The sequence below is a fragment of the Polyodon spathula genome, chromosome 14, assembly GCF_017654505.1.
Source record: "Polyodon spathula isolate WHYD16114869_AA chromosome 14, ASM1765450v1, whole genome shotgun sequence".
NCBI classification, from domain to species: domain Eukaryota; kingdom Metazoa; phylum Chordata; class Actinopteri; order Acipenseriformes; family Polyodontidae; genus Polyodon; species Polyodon spathula.
In genome coordinates, this window is record NC_054547.1 from 15283330 (window position 1) to 15303642 (window position 20313).

The 20313-nt window shown below is 36.3% G+C and overlaps 1 protein-coding gene across 1 annotated transcript in view; it reads left to right on the forward strand.

Moving 5' to 3' along the window:
* The window catches only part of LOC121326931 (zinc transporter 7), a 43688-nt gene extending 28539 nt beyond the window's left edge, over positions 1-15149 (forward strand). The window contains exons 9-11 of the mRNA XM_041270587.1: positions 3588-3678; positions 3982-4131; positions 14079-15149. Of these exons, the coding sequence (XP_041126521.1) occupies positions 3588-3678; positions 3982-4131; positions 14079-14126 (289 nt within the window). The 3' untranslated portion in view covers positions 14127-15149. The remainder of the gene's footprint in view (positions 1-3587; positions 3679-3981; positions 4132-14078) is intronic.
* Positions 15150-20313: the final 5164 nt, after the last annotated feature.

Consider the following 20313-nt stretch of genomic DNA (forward strand, 5'->3'; position numbering starts at 1 on the left):
ATTAATAATACATTGATAAAAAGTGGGAACAAATGGAGATGGACATTTTTGAAAAACGGAATTTGGTATGCCCAATAATAGAACAATTAGTAGCTCTCAGTAAGAAATAACCCACGACAGGGTGTGTGGTAAGACAATTCTTCTCGCACTCCCTGGGTGTGTTGTCAAAGGGGTGGAGGTCAAGGTTACCCTAATTGTTTCTACTAACTTGGCTTGTGTTTTTCATGCATTTTTGATCCACGTTTATTGTGCCTGAAAAACAAGCGAAGTTAGTAGAAACAATTGGGGCAACCTTGACCCTCTGTTTTGACAGTTGTGCCTATTTGCTTTGTGCTGAGCAAGGTTGCCCCAATGGTTTCTTGAAGCTTGGCTTGTGTTTTTTGATATGTCCACTTTAAATGGCTGGGCACTTATAACTGATCTTAGGACAGGTAGTCCAAGGTTAGTGCTTGCTGAGGTATGTGAAACCATCAGGGAAAAGGTTCATAATGTAGGTGTTTGCAATTGCATAGCAAATGTAGCACAGTGTTAGCCAGGCCGTTGTGTCCTCAATATTAGCAACTGCTACCAATTGCACTTGTTTCTTTTCTTGTAGTTTGTTGATTTAGGATTGATCAGGTAAAGGTTTTTTTTATCCCAAACTGAAACATTTACCCTTGAATCATCGTAGGAAAGCTTAAAACAAAATAATATTTAATTATAGAATGCGGAAGTGTGTGGCATGAAAATCTGGCCTCGCAAGATAATGCACATGTTTTTTGTTTTTGATGTGTGTGTGTGTGTGTGTGTGTGTGTCTTTAAAAATATATATAGTCAAGAGGTACTGTTTGTTTGGGTTTAAGTGTATGACAGTAATACTGGGTCACTCAAACTTGTTGCATGTGCTTTTTTTTTTTTTTGAACAATAGAATACATTTTTAACAATCCTCCTCCTTTTTTTAACCAAAAAAAATCTGTAATTCCCAATTAGCACCTGCAATAAAACGTAACCTTTCAGTCGGGATTAAGACAATGTTGAGAGGTTTTGGAGATGTGAAGATTAAATCCTTTTGCAAATTGACAAGAGTCTCCCAATAATGAAATATCTTGTCCTGCCTTTCTATTGAGAAAACAATCTACACAAATAAAAATGGTGCCTCTTTCTGGTCACATGAGGTCCTGTTTTGATCTTGTGATATGTTGACTATGGAGATGGGTTTAAAATAGAACTGCAGCTGGTTATAATTAAGTGAGATCTAGGATGTGTTTCCTGCAAAAAGTTCCTGATTTTAAATAATGTATTTCGGTGAAAGCAGGTTATATTTGCTTAACACACTCTTCGATAAAGACTATCTGGATGAAGGCACCAACCAAAACATTTCTGTACTTGGCTTAGGGTTTAATTAAATTAATACCCCGCTGGGATTTGTTACAGCTGAATTTTTTTTCTTCTTTACAGCACTAGTTTATCAATCTGGATTGAAATAACCAGTTATTTTTATGGGTAATTCCAGGATAAACCACAGTGTTGTAAAATGGACAAAAAAAATTCAGATGGTTTATCCCAGCGGTGTGTAGGTTAATCTAATCAGCCTTAGTTTCTTTATAAGTTGTGCTTTATAATAATAATATGATTTAAGTGTCCTGGGTAAAATTGCTGACTCCAAACAACAGTGACCTGAGAGAAGCACTGCTGTGGTAGTGGCACGGCAGTCTCAAATGAGTCTCAATGATGCTGCCTGCTGGCTCTGTCTAACTGGGGACTTTGCTCACTGATACTGTTGACCTTTTTTTCCCCAGACAGCATGTTCGGGATTCAAACTTGCGTCACAATCAACAGCCATCTGCTTAAAAGCTATTGTTCAGCTGGCTTCACCTAAACAAATAATTCACGAGGACTGTTTACTGTAAAAGTAGGTTTAAAAAAGTGCTTTTTCTAAGGGGGAAAAGAAATAAAATTCTGGTCACACAATAAAGCTTTTCCTGCTCCATCCTATACACACCCCTGAAAGTAGGTTATTGGTCTGTATCCTGCTTAAATGACTAAGCTCTTTTTAGATGTGCAGAATTCAGTGTCAGCAGCTGTCTAGACTTGCAAAACAGTCTCAAATGTAGCAGATATCTTGAACTTTCTCCAACAATCCTAAAACAATACAGATTGTATTAGTTGATTAAAAAAATGTTATATTTTTGGTTCATCACCAACTAGTATGAGCTGATAGAGGAAGTAAGATTTTCGATATAGAGTGGACTAGCATTATTATATAACAGTTTCTATACCATACCATCTTGTTACCCCCACAGCACTTTCTCATACTGTATCTCAAATACTCTGAACCATAGAAAAGAATAATTTTACAGCAAAATTTCAATGCAGGGTGTGATGGTAAGATCAATGTTAAACCAGGAAAAAACACAAGCCGGAATCTCTCTAAGGTACAAATTGTGTTACTCCTGTTAAAAGCGTGCTGTTGACCCTTGACATCAGATTTAATTGATGTGGTGCCATTTTGGTCCCAGAAGACTTTAGAGACTTATTTTTAGACAGATTAGCTAACTTTAGTGTGAGTCAGCTATTCCTGACCACTTGAAAAGTCTTTTATACAGCCAGCATCATTCATATATACAAAACTACAGTGATGAAGGCACATTAAATTTAAAATATATATTTCCGATTATTTCATATGTTAAAAAATAGTAAAAGATAGCCCTAGAGTATCAGACTGAAGTGTTCCTGAGCATTGAATACACATGGTTCAAAATGACAAACAGCAAAAGTTTGTCTGTATTGGCTCGACACGGGGATCAAGCCAATAGACAACCTCTAATGGTTTCCACGTGTGTGTGCTCTAGTGGACGGTTGGTGGGTTTGGATGAAGACAGAGGACATCATTAGAGTCTAGAAAACAGCATTGCTTGCTTTTTAAAATCTTTTAATTATGAGAAGGGGCTGTGTTATGGCAGTACTTCATCTGAGTTCACCCAAAAAGTATGCTATAGGCCTCATGAGAGCACTTGCAATTTTGAACTCCAAAGTGAGTTTAGCAGCTGTAATTCATTAGAACCCCCTCCCATGCGTTTAGTAGTTAGTTTGGTGAGTTTTTAGAGAACCTTTACATGCAAGGCAAGCATTATTGAGTATTGGTTTAGCTGGGTGCCTGTTCACCATAGATCACTATTCTTTATGTTTCAAGATGTGAACAGTCCCAACTGCAAATTATAGACTGAAGCGGGTAAATATTTTTGCGAAATTGAAATATGTAAACTTTTTGTAGTTATGTGAAAACATGTCAAACTTTTATTGGATCTTTTGTTACTTGTTTCAAATTGTCCCATCCCCCCCATAAAGATTGTGTTAGTATCTTCTCTCCCTTTCTCATAATTCAATATAAATAAAAGGGACACTTGCTGAGCATTCTTCATGCAAGGCATCACAAAGTACATTACAAAAAGACTGTACTCAGGAACTTATATCACACATTAAGAGTTTTTGTTTTAAAGAATTGTCTGAAGTGCCCGTTGCTCTTGGAATGAGCAAGTACAGTGCAGTTCAGCAGGGTTCACAGTCCTCCTGACCTTTTCTGTAATGTTGGTTCTTTTTCTTGCAGTGTTGTTCCGCTGCTCAGAGAATCTATTGGAATACTAATGCAGAGAACCCCTCCTTCACTGGACCATGTCCTCCCAGGGTGTTACCAGCGGGTAAGCGGCGGGAGTGCAGAGGGGCCCATGCATGTCGCATCACATTTGTTTAGTTTTTTTACTTTTAAGATTTGCCATCAATACAAAAGGGTATGTGATATTGCAAGTCTTTATCAATGTACATATTTATATCCCCTGGGTCGTCTTGTTATAGTTTTGTAACAGTTCATATTTAGGTAACTGTACATTGCAAGTATTTTGTAGAAACACAAAATTCTGCATTTTCCATTGTCACCAGCAAGAACAGCCTGAGTCTTTGCCAGAATTGGTTTTAACAGATGTTTTGCATTTTTGTGTTTTTAGGTCCAGCAGCTCCAAGGAGTTTACAATCTGCAGGAGCCACACTTCTGGACCCTTTGTACCGATGTTCACATTGGAACTCTGAAGCTGCTGGTAGCCCCCGATGCGGATTCCCGGTGGATTTTAAGCCAGACTCACAACATCTTCACTCAGGTAGGGCGCTGAGCAGTGCAGAACACAAACTGTTTGGGCAGTGGGTGCTTTTGAGTGCTAGTTATCTAGGGCCCAATTCAATGATACAAAATAAAACTGCCTTGTAGTGTAATACTGTATACACCATACATTTATATTTATTTATTTATTGCATTTGTATGGGGTTTTTTATACAAGTATCGCAAAGCACTGTACACTGCATAGCAGAAAAAAAGAACAAACCACAATACATTTTTATAGTATGTCACACATACAACTGCCATAATCAGGCCATTTAAATAACAGTATACACAATAATAATACAAAAGCAGAATTTTAAAGTTACATTAAAACCCACTAAGATATAAAACCCATTTTATAAAAGTGCATTTTTAGTCTTACATCTAAGTAAGTTGTGTGCATTTTGACAGTAGTAAAAAGCTTTGACAAAATAGAAATGAATCATTAGACTGGAGGGAAACTGTTTATATCTGGAATCCATTAGTGTTTTTTGTCAGAAAGAGAAGTTGACGAAATTGCAAAGCATTCACTAATGATTTATGCCAGCACTTCTTAGCTGCCCTGTCTTTCTCAGAACTGTTGAGTAAAGCAAGGTATTTGAAATGGAAATAAGAGTTGCATTTTTTCAAGTTTAATTAGGAAGTGGCTAATTGAGTTCCTATTACAACCTGAAATGTGAAACTGCTATATACATTGTCTTCCATCATTGACTGATCTCAAGACTGACTGCTGTGTGTGTGTGTGTGTGTGTGTGTATATATATATATATATATATATATATATATATATATATATATATATATATATATATATATATATATATATATATATACACACACACACACACACACACACACACACACACACACACACACACACAGTGCCTTGCAAAAGTATTCAGACCCCTGACCAATTCTCTCATATTACTGAATTACAAATGGTACATTGAAATTTTGTTCTGTTTGATATTTTATTTTTAAACACTGAAACTCAGAATCAATTATTGTAAGGTGACATTGGTTTTATGTTGGGAAATATTTTTAAGAAAAATAAAAAACTGAAATATCTTGCTTGCATAAGTATTCAACCCCTGTGCTGTGGAAGCTCCCAGTTTGCACCGATGAAAGAAATTGCCCTAACGAGGACACAGTTACCTTACCATTGGCCTCCACCTGTGAACCATTAAAGTTGCTGTCACATTTTCTGGATAAAAACCCCACTGTTGAAGGATCATTGGTAAGACTGAATCTAATGGAAAATGAAGACCAAAGAGCATTCTAAAGAAGTTAGAGATAAAGTAATACAAATGCATAGATTAGGGAAAGGGTACAAAATAATATCCAAGGGTTTGGATATCCCAGTGATTACAGTTGGATCAATACTCAGGAAGTGGAAGCTGCATCCCACCAACAAAAGGGCGGCCTTCAAAACTCAAACAAGGAGACTTGTGAGAGAAGCCACAGAGAGGCCAACAATCACTTTGAACGAGCTACAGAGTTCAGTGGCTGGGAGTGGAGTAATGGTGCACCAGTCAACCATATCAAGAGCTCTGCATAACACTGGCCTGTATGGGAGGGTGGCAAGAAAGAAGCCGTTACTCAAAAAGTACCATCTGAAAGCATGTCTGGAGTTTGCCAGAAAGCATGAGAGTGACCCAGCTGCGATGTGGGAAAAGGTTTTGTGGTCAGATGAGACCAAGATAGAGCTTTTTGGCCAAAACTCAAAGCGCTATGTGTGGCGCAAACCTAACACTGCCCATGCCTCAAGACACACCATCCCTACAGTGAAGTATGGTGGTGGCAGCATCATGCTGTGGGGATGCTTCTTGTTACAATTGAAGGAAGAATGTATGGAGAAAAATACAGGAAAATACTGCAAGAGAATCTGCTTCAGTCTGCTAAAAATCTGAAGCCTGGGAAGAAATCTCACCTTTCAGCAGGACAATGATCTCAAGCACAGGGCCAAAGCAACGTTGGAGTGGCTCAAGAACTAAAAGGTGAATGTCCTGCAGTGGCCCAGTCAAAGTCCTGATCTCAATCCCATTGAGAATCTGTGGTACTATTTGAAAATTGCGGTCCACAAGTGTTGTCCATCCAACCTGAATAATCTGGTGCAAATCTGCCAAGAAGAATGGGCCAAAATCACTCCGACACTGTGTGCAAAGCTGGTACATACTTACCCCAAAAGACTTAAAGCTGTTATTGCAGCGAAAGGTGGCTCTAACAAATATTAATGTGTGGGGGTTGAATACTTATGCAAGCAAGATATTTCAGTTTTTTATTTTTCTTAAATAAAATGTACCATTTGTAATTCAGTAATATGAGAGAATTGGTCAGGGGTCTGAATACTTTTGCAAGGCATTGTGTGTGTGTGTGTGTGTGTGTGTGTGTGTGTGTGTGTGTGTGTGTATATATATATATATATATATATATAAAAAATTAGTGGTTTGCAGAAGTATTCACCCCTACCAATAATGTCACATTTTGTTGAATTACAAAAAGTCTATGCACAGTTTTTCAAACAAACTTTTTTTTATTCAAAGCTGTAGTGGTTAAACTGAACACTGTTATATGAGGTTAAATGTCAGCATAACTTGCAGAGAAAATGTACAAAATGAAATGTACTGGTTGCAACTGAGCCCCATAAGTCAGTACTTGGTAGAAGCACCTTTTGCACAATTACTGCTATGAGTCTTTTTGGATAGGTCTCTACTAGCTTTGCACAGTAGAATGGGCAAAAATTTCACCATTCATAAGAAAATTGCTCAAGTTTGTTGGATCACCGATGGACTGAAAACTTCAAGTCTTGCCATAAATTTTTGATTGGATGCAAGTCAAGACTTTGACTGGGCCACTCAAGAACATTAATTCTCTTCTTGTTCAATCACTCCAGTGTGGCTTTGGCTTTGTGTTTCGGGTCACTGTCCTGCTGAAATGTGAATTTCCTCCCCAGTTTTGGCTGACTCAAACAGGTTTTCCTTCCCATAACATGATGCTGCCACCACCATGCTTGACAGTTCGGATGGTGTTGAGTGGGTGATGTGCCGTGTTTGGCTTGCACCAGATGTAATGCTTGGAATTTAGAACGAAAGGTTCAATTTTTGTCTCGTCTGACCACAAAACCTTTTTCCACATGTCTGCAGTATCATCTACATGCTTTTTCGCAAACTCCATACATGATTTAAGAGGAGGCTTTTTGGTTAATGGCTTCTTTCTTGCCACCTGTCCATAAAGGCCACCTTTACGTAGGGACCGGCTTATTGTTGATGTATGAACACTGACTCCCATCTCAGACACAGAACTTTGCAGATCTGTCAAGGTCATTGTTGGCTTCAGAGTGACACCCCGAACCAGTTTCCTGCTTGCCTGGCATCTCAGTTTGGTAGGGCGACCTGATCTGGGTAGTGTCTGGGTGGTGTGATGCATCTTCCACTTCTTAATTATGAACTTCATTGTGCTGAGAGGGATAATCAGCACCTTTTGAAATTTTCTTGTACCCTTCTCCTGCTCTGTGCCTCTCTACCACTCCTTGGTCTTCATGGTTGCTTTGTTGGATCACTATGTGAATTGCAGCTTGAAAGTCTTTATATACCTGAGGGAAATTATCTACACGTTAATCCACTTTAAGTACACACATGCTGAAACCATTTGACTAATTTTGTGACCTTTCAAACAAATAGTTTGCACCAGAGCTGACTTAGGGCTGCAGTAGCAAAGGGGTTGAATACTTATGCAATAGAGATTAATCTGTTTTTCTCTGTAAATCTTATTGATGTTCTATATGCGTTTTTTAATTTTATCAATGTGGAGTAGTTGTAGATTCTACCTGTAAAGTCTAATCAGGTTTTAAATTACCCAATGCTACCTGGGTCTCTTTTTACTACCTGGGTTTTGATTTATTAAATTGAGAATTTAAAGAAAATGTAGAAAATATGACAGTACGGTTGTAAGCGTGGGTCTCTGGCCGGAATAAAGACAATGTTAAAACAACCTTTTGCATGAAGCCTTTTCTTAACTGACAGGATATCAATGTTTTACAGAAACATTAATACCCAGCGAGCGGCAAGTACACCTCAATAATAATAACTGCGGTGACTGTTCTCAGGAACTAAATCGGAATGAAAACAACATAACAATATCCTGTTGGTTTATGTGGGTGATAACTCTGTGATCCTTTAATAATAAATGTGTGGCTTCCAATAGAATGCTTAATCTACAGTTAATGCGCAGTTATAGTTTCTTACCAAAAAGATAAAATAAGCAGCCTTTATTTAAAAATAAATAAACAAATAAATAATTTAAATAAAATAATGTGGCGCACATTAAGTGTGCTTTTTCCTTGGCAGAGTTTGCGAATTCTGTTTTCTCCTGCTTGGTAAAGAAATTTCACGCAGTGCTTTGCTTGGTAAACTATGTATTCACAAGACCGCATTTAATGATCGGGAACAGCACTTTATTGTTACAACCAAACAGACGCATGTGTGTCTTTTGCGACTGCCGTCAAAACCCAGCTGGCTCAATTTACGATAGTCATTGCAACAGTCCATAACGTAATAGTGATTACATTTAAAACTGAATATAACAGCCATGTGAACAACAGCAACAACGGAATATGGCCAAAGAGTCCCGCAGCATGATACGCATTTAACATTAATAACTGTATTTAAACAGAAATTATTATTATTATTATTATTATTATTATTATTATTATTATTATTATTATTATTATTATTATTATTTCAGTGTTTTCAGTACTGAAAGGTTACACAAGTCTACAGATCTGAAGGGTAAATGAATGTGTACTATATGGTATTTAAATATGTATCATGCAGTTAAAACATTAATATATGATATGTGATAGATTTATTAATTTATTTATCTTCTTTTTTTATATTTTTAAAATCATTACCTGAAAATGATCCGGGTACCCAGGTATTTTTCATGGCAAGTAGCTGTCTCCAGATTTTCTATCCATGCCGACCTCATACGTATGTAATTGAGTCCTCAAACTTTGAGTCAGAGTCATGAGTCCTTGAAACAAACTGAAATCAATTTTCATTCAACTAGTGGTCATAGTGGGGGAACAGTTTACCTAACAAATATTGTCTGATATCCCTCAGGAAAAATAATACAAATAATACAAATAATAAAAAGTAAAAATACAATAAATTATTTATTTATTTTTTCCTTGCTGTATTATTATATTTGCATGCTTTTTTTCAATTTGTCTGTGACTGTTTTGGAATACTGGAATACTGTTTGATTGTACCTGACATCTTATAGATAAGATTTAAATTCAACTTTGTGGATGTTGTTTTTCGCTTTGATAGAAGCTGTGATCTGGACTACAGAGCCGCTGTAGTGTTAGAAAGTGGTACATCGTCATTATGTAGTATGCGTACCACAACTTGACTCGTGTAATGTCAGGAAGAGGTATGCTGTCAGATTGCAAGTGGTGCGCTGTCATGTTTTGGTACAGGTGCAATCAATTGCGATCTGATGGGTGTTTTCTTTTACTAATATCAAAAAGATGTACATTTAAATTTAATTATACATTATTTTTTTGCAAACTTAAACTGAAAACAGACAATTTCTCAAAAAAGAAAAAAAACAAAACAAACGTCCACCGCAAAGTTGCACAAGTAACAAAAAATATGCAAGACCCAATGTTTTGCATATGATATTCACATACTATTTTCTTAATGGTGGAAAAATATCATAAATGACATAAAAAATTACTTCAAATTAAAAAAAAAAAAAAAAGAATGTAAAAGACAGTAAACAGCATAACATACCATATTTGAATGCTCCATCTAAGGTTTTGGTGGTCTGAATAATTCTGTAACTTTCATTTGCCTCAGCCTGCTGGTCCTTTTTTTGGCAGCTAAATCTCGTAGCCGTTTTAGCAAGAAGCTGTGTGCGTAATACACCACATGTAATTCATCACGTGATTACAGGTGCGTTCGGTTGATTAGACAGTATGGTTGATCAAAGGTCGGATACTTGACGTGTGTATGTGTGTGTGTGTGTATATATATATATATATATATATATATAATAAATATATGTGTGAATGTAATTCATTTTCAAATTAGGCACTTTCGGACCTCTTGGAATGAACATTCTATTCTGAAGTCATCATCCTCTGGAACTTTTCTTTTGAAAGACAACTTGTTTTTAACAACAGCGTGTTTACCCACTGCTTTCTCCATCCAGCTGAAGAAGGACTTGTAGTCTGAAACGTTGTGATATAATTGTTTTTTTTAGTAATTATTGAGTATAGAATTGGGTGCAAGTGAGACTGGGGTTTCCATTTCAACCATAGGTTGAGTATTGCATGGAGAAGGTCTCAATAAAATTGTCATAGTCGCAGGCCAAGGAAAAGCCACTCTTAGGAAAACGTCACAAGGACAGTCACTTAAAGTTTGCAAAATGGCATTTGAATGATGGATAGGAGTACTGGTTAAAGGTTTTGTGGAGGTTTGAAACCAAAATCAAGCTATTTGGTCACACTGATAGTCGTTACGTTTGGAGAAAGTCTGGTGTGGCATACAAAAAAAAGACCATACCTACTGTCAAGCATGGAGGTGGTAATATCCTTCTATGGGGCTGTTTTCCCTCTATTTGCGCAGAAAATTTAGTTCCAATACATGGTAAAATGGATTCCATAGCATACCAAAAGATATTGGCCGATCATCTGGAATCCTCTGCTATCTTGGTTTAAAGCGCAACTGGACGTTCCAGCACAACAACGATCCGAAGCACACGTCAAAATCTACTTAAGAATGGTTAAAGAAGAGTAAAATCAGTGTTCTGGAATGGCCGAGTCACAGTCCTGATCTAAATCCAAATGAGACTCTTTGGTATGAGTTGAAGAAAGTTGTGCACAAGAGAGGTCCTTAGAATGTTGAATGAACTGGAACAATTTTGTGTTGAGGAATGGTCAAAAATCACTAAAGAATCATTCCAAAAGCTCATTGACAAATATCCTAATAGTTTAAAAGAGGGTGTTATTGCTAAAGGTGCCTCAGTTAGCTGTTAATTTCATTTTCAGTGTATGTTCTTGTCAGTGTATGAATGCTTTTGAATTAGCATTTTTTGAGTTTTGCAAACAAATTGCTGAAATAATTGTTGACATCTGTTTCTTGTAGCTTTTTTTCCTCATCCACAAAAGCAAAACTTTTTCTACAAGATTTTTTTTCCTATAATTCTTTGTTTTTGAGAAATTTGTAGAAATTACACATTTCCATCGGGGTATGTAAACTTTTGACTACAAGTGTGTGTGTGTGTATACATATAAAAATTACATGGATGAAGGCTATATTTGCATCCTTTGCCATTCTGGAAAAAAAGGCATAATAGCACAGTAGTGACATAAAAATTGTCATAATTCCTTTACAGGAAAATATACTTGAATTTTGACCGATTCGACTCCATGAGAACACTTTCAATTCAAACACAAAATGTCTTGTTTTCAATCACTTGACAACACCCACAGTAGAGAAATGTTGTTTAAGGATCAACAAAATGAGACTACAAAAAAGAAAAAAAAAAGATGTAAAGCTAGTACATTCGTATCTCAGAGAAACTGGAGAGGAATGGGAAATTAAAGCCATTCCTGTCAATGACTTAAAATTTCAATCACTCGACAACACCCACAATTTGTGTTTTTTAGGCACTTAACAAATCTGCCTCTGTGAAGATTTACAATCATCCTTCACAAATGGGAGCACCAACCAAGCAAACAAGAAATCTTTCACCATTTTCACACAGAAATGCAGCCACTGCACCGTCTCTGAAACGCTTTAACAAGTCGCGGTTATAAACCATCATAACTCTTCTGTGTGAAAGCACCTTTTGGAAGACGGCGAGGGGGGAAAAAAAAAAAAAAACTCTATTGAAACACATTTTCCTTAAATACGTTATTTTGCAGTTCATTGTCTACCCAGTTTAATTTACTGTTACTGAATTCATTAAATTCACTTGCAATTTCAACCTTAACACCCATTTATTGTTTTTTTTATCACAGGTAATATCCATGTATTATAAAAAATAAGATAGGCTTCAGTGAATTAAAGGAAAATAATTCCATCTCGGGTTTCTGTGACCGTTTATAAACTACTCGAACTAACGGGTTTTTAAGAATCATTGGATGATTGATGCAGAAGCAGTACTTCTCACTTAATGGTGTAGTTGGCTTAAAAAGAATACACAAAGCACATTAAATATTAATAAAGGAAACGGCTTTAAGGAATGGCGGATCAATTTTGAAGAATATTTGTACCTGAATCTCAGTGGTCAAGTTGGAAGGGGAACGGCAGCACTAGGAGCTGAAAAGGAGAGACCAGGCTGCCACGCAAGAGCGTAGTGTGGGTGGTAACAGGGCCGAGCGGTGGGTTAACAGAGCCCAGTTCATCGAGAGTGTAGGTTACCAGCAGCCGCAGTAGTGTTTCCGTCTACAAATGAGAGTGGACTACATACTCTACTCAGACAGTAACTTTTCCAGGCAACGTAACAATGAGTGTGGGCCGTCTGCAAGGAAGAAAGTGGGAAGAAACAAACACATTACTGCAGGGCAAACCAGCGGTTCAAACAGAGGACAAGGAACCACAACTACGAATCAGTAAGGTATATGAAACGTCTCTACAGTCTAAACGAGTGTGTGTTTGAGATTTTTAGAGCCTCAGTTGGCCATGTGCCTGAACGCTGGATTTTCTGTTTGTGAAAACAGAATCCAAACACTGTTTGTGTTCCTGCTGAATATATTACTGTGGAGTACAAGTTTATTTATTTACTTTTAAAACAACCAGAGAAGGCTGAACGGGAGTGTTGGGTTCAGCCACAGAAACGTTGTCTTTAAAAGATTTCTGCTCAGTCTATTACTGTGGAGTTTGCAAGACCATTGTTTACCTTTTAAAACAAAACACACCATGAAGGCTGAACGTGGAGTGTTTGGTTCAGCACAAGCACCATTTTAAAAAACTCTGGCATCAGGGATGGCGTGGTTTTAAAAACCAGAGGCTGTCTTGTTTTAAGTTCAATACAACGAGTAGTCTGTAATTTTGACCTGGTTTGCAACAAGGATGGTGCACTTTATAATCTGTTCACCAGGACACATGGTTGTGAGGTAGCTTTTAGCATTGAAACTGGATTAGTGGAATTCTGAGTTATGAACTGTGTTTTGATTTGAAAAAAACAGAGTGACCACCAAAGATTTAATTTTAAGTCTTCTTTTTAGTCTGTGGTTTTCCAAAACCAAACATGGTGTTTTTCAGTTGGCCATTGAAGTTTGCTGGCCATATTGTTTTCCTCTTTGAACGGACACGCTGAGATTACTTCAGCTGCATTCCCCCGGAACTTACCTGAAGGGTACCTTACCTACCTGTGGATCCTGGAAAGAAAGAAAGAGAAATATATATATATATATATATATAATAGTAATAAGCATTTCTGTTTAAATACAGTTCACTGTATTAGATCCACTATGAAAGGCGCTATATAAAATTGATTGATTTATTATCACTGACATGACAGGATATTGTTTTGATTCTGATTTAGTTACTGAGAAGAATAGTTGCTGCTGGCTGTGTGTTTAGTGTTTTCTGTAAAATGTTGATATCCTGTCCAGTTAAGAAAAGGCTTGATGCTTGTTTTAATATTGTCTTTATTACACCAGCCAGAGACCCGTGCTTACAACTGTATTGTCATTTTCTACATTTTCTTTAAATTCTCAAATTTAATAAATCAATATAAATGTATATTGTTTTGAAGGGGTGATACTGTTTATTATATTAGCTGTTATAAATGTGTGTTCCTTTTATACCAGACATAGAAAGTGGTTCCTCAAACATAATTTTTAATGTCATACTTGTGCACCTCAAAAACACAGCTAATAATAAGGTTGTTCTCTTATGTATGACTTAACTGATTCATTCTTTTTCATTACAGGCAGGAGTTAGGCAACTTTATGTACAGATTGATGTTGCAGCTATGTAGTGAGCCTTATATTGGACTCCTTGGACCAAAGCCTTCCTGGTACTGTAGGGATCAATGCCATCTGTCCGTCTGGCATTAAACACCTCTGTCAGGAAAGAGGGACCAAGCTGGACATGCATATGCTCTGGACCTCTCAAGTTCTGTCTTTTGACCAAATTTGCCATTGAAACAATATGTTGAACACAGTTATGTTGGACTTTTTTGTCTTTTTACCTGCACCCACAGAATAGTCTCAATTGTGATTTATTTTTTTATAATTCTGATTCCCAACCATACAGTAATATTATCATTAGATTGTTACATTTTGTACACCATGTGCTTAGCAGAGTGTCCAGAACTGATCATTCCTATAGACCTATATAAAACAAAATAAGGTTTTAAATTATAGAATGGATCTTGTTAGGGTTTGTTTTTGTCTTTTTTTTTTTTTTTTTTTTTTTTTTAAATAACACCTCAATAGCTGATATGTAATATTCAAATGTTTGTAATCTGTCGTTTGTACTTTGCAAACTTTATGAGCCAAACCATATTGGGTTTCCAAAGTGCCTTTTGACCACTATGATTATGGACAATCTGGGCATGGGCATTAAGACCTGTTTTAATCTGAACTCTTGGGTGAGATTTAGCTAACAGGTGGAGGGGTTTGAAAAGCTATTCTTATTCATTTGATACTGAGTGAAGTAGCGCTTCTCTCTCTACATAGTTCATATATACAGTGGGGCTACGACAAAACATTTATCCACAGCAACAGTTCTTAACATGGCTACAGCTACTTGAGATTTCATGAGAATTCCATTTTACCATTTTTAAACAAACATCCCTGTGGACAGCGCACACTTGCTTAATTGAGTTTTATTGCACATCTGTGTCGTTCCATTAAAGGGATACGTGTTAGAACAGATGTGCAGAAACAGAAATTCACATTTGAATCATTATTTTCCTGATGTATGTTGATTCAATAAACTTGGGTGTACAGATGACCAGTTCTCTTTTTGCAATAAAAAAAGGTTATCAGACACTGGTGATTTGGTTTTCAAGTTGCTGTTTCTTTTCCCACAAAAAAGGTACACAACCTATACAGTGCAGCAAGCAGGCTACACTTGGAAGCAAAACCTTCAAAAGTGTGTTCCGACTTTAAATGCGCATTAGCCATTAAAAATATAATTACTTTTACTATTCAAAAGCATAAAATCTTAATATAGAAAGAAAAAAACAGTGTTTCAAAACTTACAAAGGTTATTTATGATGCAGGGTATTATTCGTAATCTTTTCATTATACATCATTAGAAATACTTTAGTTGAGGGATCTATTGTAAGTGGTTAAATACACTGAACTCTACTTAATATCGTGTTGGCTGCTGTTTGTCCTGATCACAGACTCCCCAAGGTACTGGAAGGTGCTTTTGAGGGATGGTAATCCATTCTGTCATTAACATTGTGAGAATGCATGTATCAAGTTCATCCCAAATATGCTCAATTTGACTGGGATCTGAGGATTGTGAAGATGCCTAAAGTCCATGTCATGGTCCTAAAAATATTTGTGCAAGATGATGCCAGGGTGGATGGGTGAGTTATCATTATAAACAGCCATCGCCACCAGGGTACAAGTGCACAGTTGTTGGGTTGACTTTATCTGCAACAAAGTAACCCTAAACTAAATCTTACTGCAGTGAAGGTTTGTATGTAGTGATATATAAGTTTGGGAGATGGAAGTAGGTAAACTCCTGTTTTGTTGAGCATGTATTTGTTAGACCTCCTGTCTTGTTGATTGAACTCAGACAGGCAAGAATTTAATTTACAGCTGCAACCTCCCAAGTTTTACAAATGTATGTACAAAAGGAGATTTTTTTATGTTGTGTTTTATCTCCTAATTGTTGAGCAGGATATTGATCACTCATGAGTCACTTGTGGTTGAATAAGTAGTTGCCAGTGGGAAATGAAATCTACCAGGAATTGAGGTATAAATACAGTAAGTGTCCCACTATTGAAATAATGGTGACATTCTTCATTATTCTTTAACTGGTAAACTATAAGTAGCTTTCTTTTTCCAATTTATTGCTGTGTGTTTGGTAGCAATTTCTCTTAAACTGGTTGCAGTCATGTTCACGATCATCAACAAAAATAACATTAAATGTTATTTGCTATAAAGATCCACTGCTATCTAACTTTTTTGATGGCTGCTTGTCAATACTTTTCATAGCATGTACCAAGTGCCTTTTCCCTAAATAAACATTTGCTACAGTAGCAATCTGTGATCCTGGTATTAATTAGGGAAATATGTTACAACTTAAAAACCATCTTTTTGCTCAATGTTGCAATGTCTAGCTGACATTTTGGGGGTTTAATCCAAAAATATAGCGCCTGCTGTTCTATGACGACGCTCAAACTTTCCAAAGAGGTACGTGGGCTTTAAATAACAGGCTTACGTAATGTTAAGTTTTGTCTTCTTGTGACTGACTGATTGAATAGCGCCATAAAACAGAAATGATGCAGTTCATATAGTAAAGCTTTATTTATGTAATGTTAAGTTTTGTTGTCTTGTGACTGACTGATTGAATAGTGCCAATAAAACGGAAATAATGCAGTTCATATAGTAAAGCTGTATTTTTTGATTGAATCACTTTGATTTATTGGCTTTTGGTGAGCTCGACACTCATAATAGATTGATATTGAATAATGGTAGCGTTTCAAAATTATACCTTGGGAATGTCACACTTCATTTTCTACATACTGTGTACCTTATCAAGAGACCCGCTTATCCGAATGTAATGACGCTTGTGAAGGACATTTTTATCAAAGGTTACTGATATCAGAATACGAGGGTAAATCGAGGGGCCTGTTTTTCATACAGATGTACTGTCTGTATGTAACACTTACTTAAACATTTAACAAGAGAACCACTTCTCGGATTTGTTGAAACTTGCCAAAGACCTTCTACTTTGGGTGGTATTTGGAGGCTGTCTGTGTGTCTGTCCTTCCCAAAGTCTACATGTCACTGTATGTTCCCAACATGCTTGTTTTCTTTAAAATATTGTTTTTCACCCTTTTATTGAAACTGTCAAGATTACAGCTGTGAACTGTTCAGTGTCAGCAGGCCGCCTTCAAGCTTGGTTGTTAAAAAGTAATGTGAAATGTAGCAGGTAAGGGGGAAATGTTTATGTTTTTTCCCCAACTGCAGAATAAGTACATGTGAATAGTGTGCTTGGTAAGTTGTTGAATAACTGAAGAACCCATTGGTGTTCAATACTGTTGATAAGTTCTTTAGCGTTGCAAGATGTGATGAATATTAAAAGATGACATTATTTAATGGTGGCATGTAAAAAAATTGATACAAAGTAGATTACCTTCAAATGAGCAAAACTGGGCTCTACACAAATGGAGAAATATGAATGAGCTATAAAAGTAAATTTCTGCAAATATACCCCATGATGGTTTCATTAAAGGTGAAACAACTTCCATAGCAAATACTATATTTGTGGACGTAACTTGCAGGCACAATTCCTATCTTTAAGCCCTGTCCTTAGATGAATCTTCATTTTTACTGCAGCTGACTAAATTAGATAACATAGTTGAACTGCATTAGGTTGGACCAAAATCTATAAAATAAAGTAAACCTTGTGACACACAAACAGTTAAAGAGAGAAACATTCTTCTGTACTTTGGAACAATATATTAGATATTGGTTAACAAAACACAGATACACTCTCCTGGCAAAAATACCTACTTCCCATGGGTTGATGTTTTTAGGCTATTTATTATGTTTGAATAATCTAGAAAAGTAACTATTATTGAAAGCTTTGTACTGAAGTTTACTAAAAATTCCACGACAGTAAGTCAAACAGCAGGAAAGTACATCATAAAATATAATATAAAATGCCTCCAATAAATAAAGTTAAAACCATTTTGTGTGGGACAAAAAAAAAAAAAATAGTATCCATATTGTTTGAGAAGAAATCATGTAACTCTTAATACAAACCAGATGTTGGAGTCTTGACTTTGTTAGCCTTTCTCACTGTTCCCTGTATAATACAGAAACTCTGCTTTTGATAAATTCCTTAAACTTGTCAAAACTTTATTCTACAACTCTGTGGATTCAGCATAGGATATCTAAACCCAATTTAATAATTACATTTTCATAGTAAAAACCCCAACTGTACAGGTGTTCCTACCCTGCAATAATAACATCAAACATCATATTGTATTTAAAAAGTTTTACTTATGTATAGTTTAAGTATAGTTTGAAATTACTTTGTGATTTTAGCCATTCAGGGTGGCAAAATTGGACCTCGGCTATATCTTGCTTATTTAGTGGCCTTCAAGGCTTAGGAATTCAGGAGAGTGTTCTCCCCCAAAACCTATCAGGTGTTACCGTGGTGACCAGGCCATTTTATTATTTATAACCTCAAATTGTCATGGCGACCAGGGGCCTATTTCTCTCTAAACTATAATGTTATGAATTTAAACATGTTCTTTTCATGACCAGTATGATAGAGATTATAAAGAGACTACCTGTATTCATGGTTTCTTTATCTGGTTTGTTCAAGGTATGATCATGAGAGTTAAGCGTCATATAGATGATAAATAAAACTAGGTCACGTAGGTAGATTTACTAGGTTAATGAGGAAGCAGCCATTTATGTTCATGAAATTGCGCGTCTACTTCCTTTTCATTTCAAAGATATTCATTTATCTTTAACAGCTGTGTTTTTGTTGTTTGATATGTAATCTGTTTTTATCCATCTCTAATGGAGAAAAAAATGATCAAGCTGTAAAAAAAGCCATCTTCACAATTGTTGTTTTTCTACAAGGTGCATAAATACTATAAACACTGTAATGCTTATATTTGAGTAATATTTAACAATTGCAATACCACAGTAGAATTTTAATTATAATATCAGATCATCTTAATATATAATATTGTTACCTAGTTGATGTTTAAGCAATTTATAGATTGTTAATTTATTTACTCACTTGATATCATTAATAACAAGAATGAATACAATTGGTGCATTCCTTGTAATTTTATATAATTATTATAGAACATAAAAAATAGTGTGTTATTTTAGAACGGTGCTATTCGATGCACAGCAGGTTATCTATATACAAGATGTGCTGGGATTCTCACAAATCTTTAATGGTAACTGGTAGGTTTCTCATTTGTGATTTGTTATAATTATTTGATGTTGTAGAATAGTTGTGTACCCAGTATGAAGCCAGTATCTCAAAGTGTTATGTCTTTATCATCTGGAAACAGATATCTCAAATAAGATATTAGCAGATTAATTAGTGACAGAGGCAGAGGTGAGATTCTTACCATTAGTCTTGCATTGCTGAAAAAAAGCTCTGGTGAGGAACTATCTGGAAGCACCTTGTAATTGTCTTTAGTAGAGAACATATTGCTGTTAACTTTGCTGAGCTCAAACTTTTTAACATTCAAATGTATTAAGTATGATGACCAGGATTTGACCCAAAGCTCCTCACCCCATACATGCCTGAAATGTAAATGGGAATTGTTTTTTATTTTCTGTCATTTAAAAACTGCCCCCCAACCACCGTAGCAACATAGGAGTTAATAAGGAAATCATAACAAACCCAATGAGAATATTGGTTTCATTTTCTATGAAAATAGTGTTGTACATTCCCAGTGTTTGTATTGGAACTAGCATATCAGACACAAACTGTTTTTTGCATTTTAGACGTAGAAAAGGGGGACATTCATCAGGAAATACCAACAAGAAATAATATTCCCTGGGAGTGAGAGAAGATAAACAATCCATTATCTATTTTAGTTTGTCATCATTGCCCAGTAACTTTCAAAGCAAAAAGACATTTTAGTAAAGGAAGCGGGGAGAGGCCATTTCCTAACACAGGCCATTAAACAGTGAAGAGATCTGCACGTTCCTGCACTCAGTGTGAGAAAATACAATCGTCTGCTCTGTGCTCCTGTGCTCCTCTCCACCATCAGGAGACCAGCCAGCGACACAATCCACTGACCAGCTTACAAACTCCAGCTTGCTTGTTAACTGAAAGTACAAATTTCAATAAAGGTTCTGCTACAAATCTCAAGAGCCCACCTGACATCATAGCTCCCCTTCGCTAGTATCACAAGTAAACATCTCCCCGTGGCAGATCTGAGATACAGAAGCACCTGAAAAAATACGTGGGCTTAGCTGTTGCTGATATGCGGA